Source organism: Erithacus rubecula, assembly GCF_903797595.1.
Source record: "Erithacus rubecula genome assembly, chromosome: 1".
NCBI lineage: Eukaryota > Metazoa > Chordata > Aves > Passeriformes > Muscicapidae > Erithacus > Erithacus rubecula.
The window spans coordinates 33,130,755-33,145,077 of NC_136658.1; the positions used below are offsets into that span (position 1 = coordinate 33,130,755).

The following is a 14,323-nucleotide window of genomic DNA, read 5'->3' on the forward strand; positions in this document are numbered from 1 at the left end:
CACAGAAATTCTACCAGCAAAAGCTTATTTGACCAAGAAATTGAGACAGAACCACTCAAAAAAACCAGTCCAAATCCCTGCTTAGTTTTCCTTTTCCTTTGCCCCTCTAAGATGGAGAGATAGACCTGAATTTGCTGTCCCCACAGGGCCTACATCCACTGCAGGATGATGATGCAGTATATTGAATATGGGATTCTCTTAAAACAAGCTGGGCATGAGGTGAGTGTTATCTCCAACAGGAGCTGAAAAAAATGTCTGCTAATATCCTCATCGACCTTGTGAATACACAGTAGCTTCATACAGAACTTAGAAAATCTTGCAGCTCACTATTCTTAAATGAGCACATTGTGGATTCAAAACCACCAGACAGAGCAGTGACACCACTGGCAGAATCTAAACCCAGCAGATAGACACAGGCTGGCATGAAAACAAAACCAGTAGTGATGAATCCAATCCAATTTTGCATAATACTGAGGATCCCCTTTTTCAGGAAATTCCTGAAGTTCTCAGAGAGTGCAGTTGCAGTGGATGTTTTATTTTTAAGGTGTCATTTTGGGATTACTTCACTGTAGTGATATGCTGTTTATTCAAATGGTGAAGATGCAGTGTCTTAAAAGAATCTCAGTCTTGCTGGAGCAAATCCAGATGCCTGCTTTGTTTCAACAAGTTTTCACTATCATGAAATTAAAGAGGTACTGTTAGTTTAAATATCACTCATCAGAAGTGTTTTCAATAATATGAATGGTAGGAATTCTCAATAGTTAAGAGTGTATATAATAGATATAGCTGTGAATTTTGAAACAAGCTGAATTCAAAATATTAATCCTATTTTTCTTCTTTCTATGCACCTCATAGTTTGATCAAAACTATCTACATCATATAGTCTATTTAGAGAATCCCATGCCACGTCTTACAGACATGGATAATCCCATTAAGCCTTTAAGTTGAAAATTCTGGTGGGGAGGGAAAACAGCTGCAAAACAATTCCTAAACCAACTGTATTTTCAATCCATGTGCTTCCCATGTAATAGTAGATCAGTCTTCCCATAGATTTAGAAACTTTCTGTAAAAGTTGAGTTTTCTCAGGCAAAGTCTTTTTTATTTGCAGTTATATCTGCAGGTGGACCTGTGCAGTAGAGACTTTCCCCTGTCTGAGTGAGTTGCAACTAGATGCACAAATATCCCTATCCATCCAGGAAGAAGATGGATACACTGAGTAAATCCAGGTAACTGCAGGCACCAAAAAGTTAGATTTAACCTGTCATGATAGACAGCAGAACAAAATGAGTGCATTTAAGGAAGGATTGTCTGGCCTAGCTTATATCCCATTTTAAGATTGTTTGCCCTCTGAGGTAGCCCCTTAAGACCTGCAAAAGAAACCTAGAGTGGCCATGACTAGCTTTTAGTTGTCTTTATTCATCAGTGGAATTCCCTGCAAGGCTAGGGCCTTCCTCCATGCTGCTCCACAGTGTCACTCGCTGATGACAAGATTTTTGCCAACACAGGAAGGACATTGTATACATTCAGCTGTCAGTTTTCCCACTTGGCAATCTTTTCCATAAACTAAACAACTCAGATTCCCAGTCCTGACGTGCTTCCTTTCAGAGCTGACAGTAAAAGCATTTTGCTTCTGGGAACTTGGAATAAGTACGTCCCCCACCACCCTTGCATCCTGTCTTGAAGAACCTGAGGAAGAGTTCCTTCTCTCCTCGTGGTATCATCTTGTGGTGCAACATATCTGAGGCAAATGTCTGGCCTTCCCCTTCCCATCAGCACAGCACCCAATCATGGGAGAGTCACCATTACCATTAATTGCCATTATAACACTTCATTGAGATGGGACATGCTCTCACACTTGTTGCACAGATTTGGAAACTGTGGCAATAGAGCCTTCCTGAAATCCTGAACTGAAGTAGGAGTGGGGATGAGGCAAGTACTTGCTTCTTCAAAGTCCAAGTCTGCATCATTCTTGACAGACAAAAATAGGCTGCTTTTAAGGGGACAGGGAGTGTCTTCACCTTTGACTTTCTGACAGTTAAAAAGCGTTTCAGGAAACAGGGCATCAGTGAGGAGTGGTCTGTGTCCCAGGGAAAGCAGAGGGGGCAGGCTGGAGAGCTGCCACTGCAGTGGGGAACTCCAAGGACTTTTCTTTTGCGTTGCATCAGCAGTCAGCAATGGAGAGACTCATTTGAGCCAACTGTGGGTTGTCATTCTTCCTTCCACACTCAGTGGCCTCTGAAATCACTTCATTGTCTGCAGCGGAATCTGGCACAGGACCATAATGCCAGGTTACTTCACTTCCCTGCAGAATAAAAGATTTCTTCAACCATGAGAAATTATCTCCTGACAGTGCCATTCATTAGGGCTCCCACCTGTAGACTGTTTCATTTTCAGCTTACTCACAGGGTGCTGAAAAGTCAGCGTGTGTGTTATCACTTGACAATATAGTACAGCTAATACCTCTTCACCCTTACGTGTGTTGCCACTTTCTGCTCTTTGCCTCAACAATGGCTCACAGTAACATTCAGGTCTTTCACTTCACTCCTTTTAAAAAAAAAACTTGTGCAGCCCAATTTCATCAGAGCTCTTGTTTCTTAAGAGTTATACACATAGGGGAAAAAGAAATCTCTATTTGGTTTCATTTTCTCTTTTGAATTAGAAAGTTAAAACAAAATTTTGTCCATAGATGCTCAATAGAACAGGACAGTAGTAGTTTCTAAAGACAGGCCAGACAACCTGTCTTTTGTGAGCTAATGTTTTTTATGTATACACAAAAATAAATAGAAATCAGAAGGTTTTATGACAACAAAAGGTCTCATAACTAAATTTCAAACCAAACATTCTTCTCCAGTCCTTTTGTCATGAAAGTTTCACCCAATGCTTTCTTTAAGGTTTCATTCTCAGGAGGCGGCTTGTAGAGACTAAGCCTTGTGGTTCTTATTTATCCATCTGTGTTGCACACAGAGACACATTTCATGGAATCACATCATCATAGGATGGTTTGGGTTGGAAGTGATCTCAGAGATCTTCTAGTTCCAAATGCCCTGCCACAGGCAAGGACAATTTCCACTGCTGCTTCTTCAGGCACAGAAGGTTTGCAGTCCTGTATTGTATTGTGGACAGCCCAGGGCATCCCAAACCCCTACAATTAAGTGAGGCGAGTCCCCCTGTATACATCTTAGCATCTCTGGATCTCTGTCCCCAGTCTGCTGTAAAAACTTCTATCAGCATCATATCATTGAGGATCGTGTCTATTTGAATTTGTGCCTAGAAGGTCCTGGAGCACATATGGCAGCTGTGACACAAGAGACTGCATGTCCATGGCAAGCAAGAACCCACCTGGACCACTGCTGCAGCCCTGAGACCCACTCTAACCAAACCTCACAACATTTTCACCCCTACAAGGCATGGGGCAACCCTTTCATCCATGCAAATCAGCAGATGTGTGTGTACAGGGCAAAGCTTCTGAGGACACATCTTGCTGGGATCTGATTAGACACAGAGTCACATCAGGAAGGGATCTATGGTTAGTATGGTTTGTAAGGGCAACAGTGGGTTGAAAAGGCCAGTAGAAGACTGCAAATAAATTGACTCCTATGAAACTTGTGTTTCCTTTCTGGAATAATGGCGATCAGCTAGGAATTTTGAAAAAGCTTTTTATTGTGGAGTTAAAACATTGCAGGATTTTTGCCTTCTTGGCTTTGGCTTCCTCTTTTCTTGCCAGATATCATTATAAGGATTCAAGAAGGATGAGTAATTAAAACCCATTCAAACAATGTGTCGGACAATTAAATTTAAATGTCCGCTTGACGAGGCAGCATGGGTGAGTGACCGCAGAGCTCCTGGAGCTGATGCCCTGCGGGGGCAGGAAGGACCGCGGGGGTTCTCCCCACTCCCAGGGACCCTGTGAAAAGGGAACACAGACACTGCGGACACACAGCCGCTTGCCCTCGGGGCTGCACAGGCGCCACGGGCTGCACCCCAAAATCTGGCACCGCTACGGCAGCCCGTGAGCTGCCCGTAGTGCCAGAACACCGCGAATAAAAAGCAAGGATGGGAAAACCTCCTGTATTTTAACTCGAGAAATAAATGACAAAGAGCAGTAAAAGATTCAAAAGGGAGGAGGTGACGCCGCACGGGAGGCTCTGGGGTGAAGGGACGGTCCGGGCCCGGCAGGGAGGGGCGGCGGCGCTGCGGGATCCAGCGGCGGGATCCAGCGGCGGGATCCAGCGGCGGGATCCAGCGGCGGAATCGCTGCGGGCTCCAGCGGCGGCATCCAACGGCGAGATCCAGCGGTGGAACCTAGAGGCGGGAGTGCTGTGGGATCCAAAGACGGGATCTACTTGCGGGACCCAGCGGCGGAACCCAGCGACGGGATCGCTGCGGGGCGGCGGCGGGATCCACTCGCGGAATCCACTCGCGGAACCCACTCGCGGAATCCACTTGCGGGATCCACTCGCGGGATCCAGCGGCGAGATCCACCTGCGGGCGGTGCCGCTCCGCCCCGCCCCGCCCCGGCCCGCCCCGCTCCGAGCCCGCCCCGCTCCGAGCCCGCCGAGGGCCGAGGGCCGGCGCCCGGCGGGAGGGGAGGGACGGGACGGGACGGGAGGCGCTCCCGAGCCCCGCGGAGGCGGCGGGAGAGATGGGACCGGCCCCGGCCCCGCCACCTGCCTGAGCCGCCGCCGGAGCCGCCGCCGGAGCCGCGGGGAGCCGGTAGGTAGCGGGCCCCGCCGCGGGGTGCGGGTCGCCCCGGGGGGACAAAGGGGCGGCGGGAGGATGGCGAGCGCCGGGCTCGCCCTGCGCCGCCCCGGCGGTGCCTCCTCACCTGCCGGCGGGGCGCCGGGCGGTGGGAGCGGCTGTCCCGGCCCGGGGCGAGCGCTCCGTGCCGCGGGGTTTAATGTTTAACCCCGCTCGCATCCAGCGGAGCGCTCCGAGCGCCGCCTCCCAGCCGCGCCGGCCACACAAGGGCGAGCGCGGTGCTCCCCGCCGGTCCCGCTGCGGCTCCGCCGCTGCCGGTGACCAGCGCTGAAAGGACGGCGGGTGAGGGAACAGCTGGGATAAAATTCGCCTCTGCTGCTTCTTCATGCTTTGGAGGCGTCTGAAGGTAGCGCTCCGCTGCGGTCCTGTGCTCGGATTCATCGCTGTGTCTGAGTACATCAGTATTTTTGGGGTGGCGTTTTAAGACATACGTGACACGAGCTCTTCAGAGAAGCGGCTGCTGGAGCCTGGGGAAGTTGTTTTTTGCCTCCTGCCCCGAGCAAGGTCCGAGGGGTTGGTAAGGTCTCACCGGGACCCAGCTTGTGCAGCTGCCCCGTCACTCAGGTGGTTTGGAAGCGCAGGGGATGCAGGTTCTTCCTACAGCTTACCCCGTTACTCACTGACCGTGCCTGTCTGCTTGCAACGCAGCTTGCTCTTGTACCGAGATTCCGAAGCTGCTTGACATGTAGGGAAAGAAGAAAAGGAGGGTGAAAGGAGGCAGATCTAGGAATTGGACTAAATGGAAACACGTCCTGTGTTCCCTTTCCTCTGTGTGTGCACTGACACACGTGCCAAAACAGCTGCTGTGCCCGGTGTGTATGTTAATGGACACACCCGTGGCCTGCCACTATCAAAGTTAGTTCCAGGTTTTCCAAGGCATCTCTTCTTACAGCCCTCAGTCGAGCAGGTAAGGCAGTGTAACCCTTGCACGACCCTCAGCATCTCAGGCAGGCTAATAAAGTTGTTAGGTTATAATGGCAGGAAGGCTTCTGTAGTTATTAAAGTGCAACTCCATTATTTTTGCTGTGTTTTAACAAGTTCTGTGACCAGGAAAAGCAGCAGAGGTATTTTGGCACGGCACTGACAGTGATTTAGTTCTCCTTTATGATTTGGTTTGAGGCAGATTTTTCTCTCTCGCTGTCTTGGTTTTCTCTCTTCGTTTTTTTTTTTTTTTTTTTTTTTTTTTTTGGTATGTTAATCTTTCTGGCTTCCAGCACTGTGGAAAAACTTTCTTCATTTCAAAATGTAATGGAGATTGGTTCATGGGCTTTCATACTAGATGAGCCATGATTTATTGTTATTTAACCATCTATTACAAGAACCACCCCTGAAGTAGTGAACTCTTGCAGAAAAATTACTTGCTTATTAGAAAATTACTCATGTCCATCCTGAACAAGGCAGTTTTCTTTCAGCAGCATCTATCTTGGGGCACGGATGCCCATAGCAAGCAGGAAAATGTGTCTGTAAAGTGTTTTAGCAGCGTGGGGAGCCCCGGGGTAGCTGTCACTGTTTCCATTCTCTAAACAATTTTAATGCCATTAGTGAGTGTGATTGTGTACAAACCGCTTCTAGGGGGTTCCTAGGCTGGATGTCAGAGCAGGGCTTTGTGCTGAGTCAAAGGGTGGATTGAGTTTATGACACAGTTTAAATAGAAACAGAAGAGCAGAGCTACAGTAGAGCAGCACATTGTAATTCATTCAGTGCTGCTCTGTGATAGCCGTGCAGGGAAGTGCTCGCTTCTTACCAGTTTGTTCAACCTGAGAGCACCTCTCAGGGTCACCCATGAGTGAGTAGCTGAGGACAGAGAGTTTTAACCCTGGGGTTTTTTGCAGCTTTTTGGTTGTGTTTCAAATGAGAAGAGAAAAGTGAAAGGAAATGAGAGCCTTACTGAAAAGTCTCTGTTTAAATGTAGACTGCTTTTGCAATTCCTTCATTTTTGAGAGGATCTGCAGAGAAAGAGGTACTTTGCACTGATTTGCATCCTATTATACATAAGCCATATTTATTCTATTTATTGCTGCCCAGATTTGATTTAGTACCAGTTATGTCTCCAGATGGGTTATAACTATGAAGACTTAAGTAAATGAGCACTGTTTAGCTTCTACAATCAGGTGTAGAGACACAACTGTATTTTATTGCCGGGTTTAAATAACATTTTAAATAGTAGAGAAGTTCTGTAGCTGATGAAAAGGCTTTTTTATCCCCTAGAGCTGCAATGTGATCACAGCACAGAGGCAGCAGGGGAGGGGGTGGAGGCTTGCTCAGAGATGTAAAGTGGGCTGAGTACCACTGTACACAGCACGGCACAGACACAAATACCATCTCCTGGAGCCTTTTCCCTGGGACCAGCTCAGTCCTGTCTCCTGCCTTGTTCTCTTCATAGGGCGGCTGCCCTCTGCTGTCTAAAGCTGCCCTTCCAAGTGGTGATGGGGAGATGAGGGACAGCAGGTTGCAGGGTGAGGTAATCTCTCTTCTCAGCCCAGATGATAATCTCGGAGGAAGCAGAGGAGCTGTTTGGCACACAGTGCCTCCATCAGGTCGCCGTGCTGACAGGCACAGGGGAATCTGGCTGCTTGTGCAAATAACAACTGACAGGATGCTTCTGTTTTTCCCCTGCCAGCTAAATAAACCAGCCAAAGGCCAGTGGCATGAGTGGTGCCATTTAGAGTGATTCCATCTGTCCAGAAAGAAACATGTGCTCTTAATGATGGGATCAGCTACCTGGTGCACAACTTCACTGTGGTTTAGTCTGCAGGCAGCTTCTAGGAGTGAAACCAGTAAGCACTGCTGCATGCAGCCCTCACTGACACAAGCAGGACAGCTAGCAGTTGCCTTATGCCAGTGTGTATTGTCTTTGTGGGGATGGAGCAGTATCATTTGACCCTGTTACCTTCTTTTATTCCTGTCTACTTAATCACTGTCCTACAACAATGTATCAGCAGGTGTTTCCTGTGCCATCCTTGGAGCAATTTGAAGCTCTCTCATTTCATAGCTGGTAAAATGCAGTCACATTCAATATTACAATTTGCTGTGGAAGGAGTCAGAGAAGCTGGTGGTTTTCCTTGAATACCAAGTATTTTCTGATTTTGGGGCATCCAAAATGATGCAATTCTGATTAATGTTTAAAATAGCTTATATTTGTCACCATGAGTCATCTCTTAGGTATAAAGCATCACATTTGGGACTAACCTAGGAAAAAAGTATGTTTCTTTAAAGATGTCCTATTTGTTAATGGAAAACTTGCCAGCAGAATGTGTGGTCACTTCTGAAAGAGTCAGTACCTGCCTCTGTGGGTTTCAGTAGCATCAGTTCTGTTCATCTACATCTGTTTTTTGGGTTTAAAGTCTTTTGATATCTTGCATGAGTCAATTGATATTTTAAACATTGTGTGCTTTAATGATAGCCTGTGTTCCCAAAGAGGATGGTGCCAAAAATCTAAGAATCTAGGCCCAGTATTTTGAGTTGAACACCACTGGACATCAGCAGCCTGTAGCTTTCAAAGTATTTTTTTGGTGCAACTTAGGGATGGGTTATTCCTACACAAAATGTTGGAGAGAAGGATTTTTCTTTTTTATTCTTAGATAGCTGTGGTCATTTCCTGTGTGATTTGCTTTGGTTTACTCATCTGAGGCATTTCAGGAATGATCCCGGAGTTGTGATCAGTGTAACCTCAGCAGGGTTTTAAATATGTGTAAGCTCAACATAATTGTGAACTTTCCTTTGAATAATCTTTGTGTGAGGGAGATCCTGCCTGCCTTCTTGCCCAGGGCACAGAGCCTCCTGCAGAGATTCAGCTGTATGGCTAATTTTCAAATAAACTGAAGTTAAGCATTTTTTTGACACAGTACTAGTGCATGCTGTTCTCTGCAGTCTCAGGCACTCTGCCTGCGGTTCATAAACACATTTACAGTCGCATTTGCCTCCTTGTGCTCAGAGGGAGTTGGTTTGCATCTCTAATTAATTGAGTTTATAAAGCAATAAGCCAGTGTGTTAACTGAAAATTCCCTCAAGAATTGTAATCTCCCTTCATTAGCTGCCTATGTGTAATCATATCACCCTTTCTCATGTAAGCCTCGGGGAGAGCAGTGCCACGTGGTGCAGAACCTTTGTCTTGTGTGAGTTGCAAGGGGAGTGAGTCTCCTCTGTGGTCACATTCTGCAGCCCAGCCCCTGTCAGGTCACCTTCTTTGTCCCACCCTGCCTGTCCTTACCATCAGCCTGCTGTCTCTGGCTGGGACAGCAAATGATGTGAAGAGATTTAAAGGACATCTTTTAGCGAAGTCAGAGAGTAGGGGAGAGCTTTCAGAGAGTGTTCTAATCTAGCTGAAGACAGACACATTTACTCTTTGCAGGAGCTCTGTTTACTGGATGAATGGATTTAAACAGAATCTGATTTTTTTTTTTTTTTTTAAACTGTGTGAAGACAAGTACTATAATTTCCCACTGATGTCAGCTGGGAGTTGGTGGCTCAGCACACCTAAGGGTTAAATGTCCTGTATTTCAGGGACACTTGGGACACTTGTTTCAAGACTCAGGCTAAGGCATTAGTTTGACACTGAGAAATCAGAGCTACTTAATCTAAGTTAACTGCATTCAAATCGCTTGACCCTTATTACATTTATACTGGGTTAGCAAGCCACTACTTAGCAAGGTAGGATAATCTTGCAACGAGTTTGGGTGAATAACTGTATTGCTTTTGCTTTCCACAGACCAACATTCAGAATGGCAGCCTTGTCCACTTTAATCCTCCTTTTGTGTGCTGCTAAAGATGTGATTCCTTCCAGTCCTCACTGGAAGCCAACTTGGCCGTCTTACAGAGTTCCCGTTATCCTGCCGCAGTCTACCCTGAACTTGGACAAGCCGCAGTTTGATGCTGAAGCCAGACTGGAAGTGGTATCTCCGTGTGGCCCAGCATGCCACAAGAGTTCTCCGCTGCCAACTTACGAAGAGGTGAAGAACTACCTGTCCTACGAAACCTTGTACGCCAACGGCAGCCTCACTGAGACAGAAGTGGGCATATACATTCTGAGCAGCGGCACCGAGGGGTCTCGAGGCAGATCTCGAACTAAGAGGCAGATCTATGGCTATGACAGCAGGTTTAGCATTTTTGGGAAAGACTTCTTGTTGAACTACCCATTCTCCACATCGGTGAAGCTCTCAACAGGTTGCACGGGGACGCTGGTGGCTGAGAAGCATGTTCTTACTGCCGCTCATTGTATCCATGACGGAAAGAGCTACGTGAAAGGAGCTCAGAAACTGCGGGTGGGGTTCCTAAAGCCCAAACACAAAGATGGCAGCAAAGGGTCCAATATCACCAACTCGGCAATGCCTGAGAAAATGAAATTCCAGTGGATCCGAGTGAAACGGACGCATGTCCCCAAAGGATGGATCAAAGGCAATGCCAATGACATTGGCATGGATTATGACTATGCCCTGCTGGAGCTGAAGAAGCCACACAAAAGAAAGTTTATGAAGATAGGCGTGAGCCCACCAGCGAGGCACCTACCTGGAGGGAGGATTCACTTCTCTGGCTACGACAATGACCGTCCGGGAAACCTGGTTTACCGTTTCTGTGATGTCAAAGATGAAACGTATGACCTGTTGTACCAGCAGTGCGATGCCCAACCGGGTGCGAGTGGATCTGGGGTATATGTGAGGATGTGGAAGAGGCAGAACCACAAATGGGAGAGAAAAATTATTGGTATATTTTCAGGCCATCAGTGGGTGGACATGAATGGCACCCCGCAGGATTTCAATGTAGCTGTTCGCATTACACCCCTCAAATACGCACAGATCTGTTACTGGATCAAAGGCAACTACCTTGACTGCAGGGAAGGATAAAGACAATGAAACTCCTTGAAAGCACTTAATGACTGGTTTTAGTTACTCGTCTGAGGAAAGTCTAGACTTGTGCTGCAAATGCGTGTGATCATGTAACATCTGGAGGTGATATGTAGCTTTTCAAGCCAGCCACCTTGTTCTTAGGACAGGGACTGCGTGGTGCTATCATTACAGTCTCAAACTGGGGAGAAAGTCTGTTGGGTGGGGAAGGAGCAGGTGGACTTGCTGAATTTGCAGCTGAGCAACTGAAGATTAATTAGGGGCGGATCAGTAAACAGTATGAAAACAGAACCGTCTCCAAAGAATCTTGTAAAAGGGACGCTGTTGACTATCTCATGCCTACAATGTTTGTTTTAATAAATCCTAGGATTAGTAGAAATGCTTTGATCTGAACTTTTAAAAGAAAATATTTCTATGCTGTTGGGGGCTGAAGAGGGGCATTTAATGGTGTTTGCAACCCAAACATTACAGCTTTGTGTTCCTGCATGAGAAAAGGGAGTGTGAAAAGGGCAAGGCATGCGCCGTGGGAGATGAATGCCACACAAATAGCGTGAAGGATAAATAACCACATAACACTTCTAACTTCCTTTCAGCCTGAGTGATTTGAGACTTTATTAGTAACATAGTTAAGAAAAATGCTTTTTGAGCAAACAGACCTTGATGTTGCAAAGGTTTCACTGTGAAGATGATGTCGGTCATAGGATCAGTGCCGTTACATCCTGCTTTGGGAAACACAGATTGCACATGGGATTAAATCTTTATAGGAGCTGGGACCTATGAAGGAGCAGGATCCCTATGAATATACTAGAGAGTGTGGGGAACGGGGCTTTTCTGTTTATGACCTACTTAGGTCTTTTTAAGGAAAATCTCATGTCATATTTTCAGAGGGGAAGCCTGTCTTCAGTCTTGTTGTCTATCTAAATTGCTACCTGCAGAGCAGGTAAAGGAGAGAGCAGGATAAAGGTTCTACCGAGTTTCCCCCCTATTTGTTGAAAATCCTTGCAATTCTACCTAATAATACACCACGCAGAGGGACCCTAGACTTATAAGTGTCTCTCAGCCATATCCCTTTGACAGTGTAATTTGGGCATCTTGAGTAATGTTTCTTGTGTTTTTGGAATAGGAATCCTCTTCCCCACCTAGCTGTTGAGTTACAAGTAATTCTTGGCAAGTGCACAGTTCAGGATCTCTGCAGCTGGAATAGAACCACTTTGTAGGAAGCAACCTGAGTTTGCTGGGAAGTGATCCTTTGCTGTCTCTTACAGATAACAGTGATATTTTTGCTATAGAAGAATTAGAGTTGAAGACAAGAACTCACTTTTTGAGATAAAAACAGTGCAGCCAAATACTGTAGCTCAGCAAACAGCATTCATTGGAAGTCAACATGGTCTCTACAAACAGCCTTTCTTAGATGGATTGTGCCACTGTATTCCAGTAACATGGTTGAGGACAGGCTGCCATGCCAAGATTTTTTTTTTTTTTAAATAGGAGGATAGACACTGGCTCCGGTTCCTCTTCCATCCATCACTCACTGACTCCTGAAGCTTCCCAAGTTGCCCATGGTGCTTGGTGTTGTGGGGCAAATGCAAGTCCCTGGTGAGAAATATCAAAGCTGGGAAGAAGTGAATCCAAGCAGAGCTTCCCTGTGCTATACCAAGACAAGGAAAATGTTAATTCAGCTAAGCCTTTTTTACACTCTACTAATTACTACGGCATTTGTAAACATATGCCTGATGGTGCTTTATCTTTGTGGTGGCTTTGGCTCTAGTTCTGACAAACATTTTTGCTGGAGCTGCCTATGATTATTGTTTTTATAGAAGCAGTGTACAAAAATGTGGACTCTCATGTGGGTTTTTGGTGCACTCAGATACAAGCAGTTACTAATGCTTTGAAATATGAATAATCACCATATGTATCTGATGGTCTTTTTCTGACTTTTTGTTTTAATTTCCTTTACTCTATGGCTGTTATCTGGAGCACTTTTGTTTGAATGTATCACAGTGAATAAAGAAAAGTTATGGAATTTCAATGCAGACATTCTTGTATTTGTGCTGTATTGGGTTGCACTTTCATTTTAGCTACTTATTTGTAAAGACATTCAGATACAGATTTATTAAAATCCTTGGTGCTGTTTATTTTCCTTCCATTTTCTTCTGCTCCCATCGGTTGGAAGTTTTGTTTTGGTGTATTGTTTTTGGGTTTTTTGGTAGGCTTAATTGCTTTATACATTGGATGCTAAAAATCAACCTTAGATTTTGTGTGACTCTTGCAGTCCCAAAGCCAGTCATGAGCTCTGATTAGTTAGAGCTGAAAATAACCTATTAGACTGAAAAGCCACATTGTTTTTATGAACTTCAGGGTAAATAAACTATGGAGGAATGTGAACTAGTCAGTATAAGGTCATAATTGAGGTCAGTCCATCTTCTTTTTCTTTTAGTTGATGCAGTATAAAAAAAAGTTCCTTTGAGGCCAACAGTGAGACCCACAGATGCAGAAAGTTTTTCATTTTGAAATTGCTGCCCATACAACTTTCCTGACCTCCAGCAGTGCACACTATGTCATGTGGGCTTGAGAATATCAATCCTGATTTATTGGACATATTTCCCATCCTCCAATCCCGTGTTCTCAACTGCTTTTTCAGATTGTAGGCTAAGAACTTCACAGAATCACAGAACCATTTAGGCTGGAAGAGATCTTTAAGATCTTCAAGACCAACTGTAAAGCTAACACTGCCAGGTCCACCACTAAGCACATCCTGAAGTGCCACATTTTTATGTCTTTGAAAAAACTCAAGGGGTGGTGACTCCACCACTTCCCTGGGTGGCCTGTTCCAGTGTTTGACAACCCTTTTTTCCAAAATATATCAATTTGTTATAAAACAAGAAAGTTTTCCTAATATCCAGTCTAAACATCTACTGGTACAACTTTATGCCATTTCCTCTAGAGCAATGTGAGCATGATGGGTTTTTTGTTTTTGTTTGGTTTGGTTTTCTTGTTTGTTTGGTTGGTTTGGGATTTTTTTGTGTGTTTGGGGGGGTTTTTTTGTTGTTTTTTGGGATTTTTTCTAAGAATATATGCAACAACTTCAGTGTAATCAGGTGTGGGAGAGTCTGTTCCCACTGCACACCCTGTGCAAACATTCCAGTTTTGGAAAGAAAAGGAAATCTCAGATAACACGGGCAGAACTGTGGTGCTGAAGTTCAGCACTGTTTCACCTGTGCCCACCAGAGTTGGTGGTAATTTTGCCAGTGTAATCATGTGCAGCAAGGTTGGGCATGCTAGAGGTTTGAAAATTGCACCTGAGGATATTTGCTTTGATGCTTCAAAGTAGGCTCTTTTAAAACCAGAACTTCAAAATATGAGAAAGATAGCTGTGCATCCAAAATAAGGCTCATCAAGAAAACACAAGTAACTAAATTATATACAGGCATGCCACTTGAAATTTCATTGTCCAGCCAATGACTGCCTATGACCTGCAGAACTGAATGAAGTGGCTCATTATTCTTGTATGTAAAGGCAAGACAGTAGATGGGTACAGAGGCTCTGTTTTGACTGTGATTGAAAAGGATTAAATCTGCTCCTGGAAGTGTAAAAGGCTGACATATGAAAATTTTTACTTAATTTGCCATAAATCCCTTGGAGAACATTGCTGGAGATGAAAAGTGAGGTCTCAAGAAAACACAGACCCTGCTGAGCTCTTCCCCAGCATACAATGAATTTAGCCT

The 14,323-nt window shown here is 45.3% G+C and overlaps 1 protein-coding gene across 1 annotated transcript; it reads left to right on the forward strand.

Annotated features, from left to right (window-relative positions):
* The first annotated feature begins 4,562 nt into the window (after nucleotides 1-4,562).
* PRSS23 (serine protease 23) lies at nucleotides 4,563-12,631 on the forward strand. Its single transcript, XM_079310144.1, has 2 exons — nucleotides 4,563-4,713; nucleotides 9,467-12,631. Exon 2 carries the CDS (start codon nucleotides 9,480-9,482, stop codon nucleotides 10,596-10,598), a length of 1,119 nt encoding a protein of 372 aa, XP_079166270.1. The 5' UTR covers nucleotides 4,563-4,713; nucleotides 9,467-9,479; the 3' UTR covers nucleotides 10,599-12,631.
* Nucleotides 12,632-14,323: the final 1,692 nt, after the last annotated feature.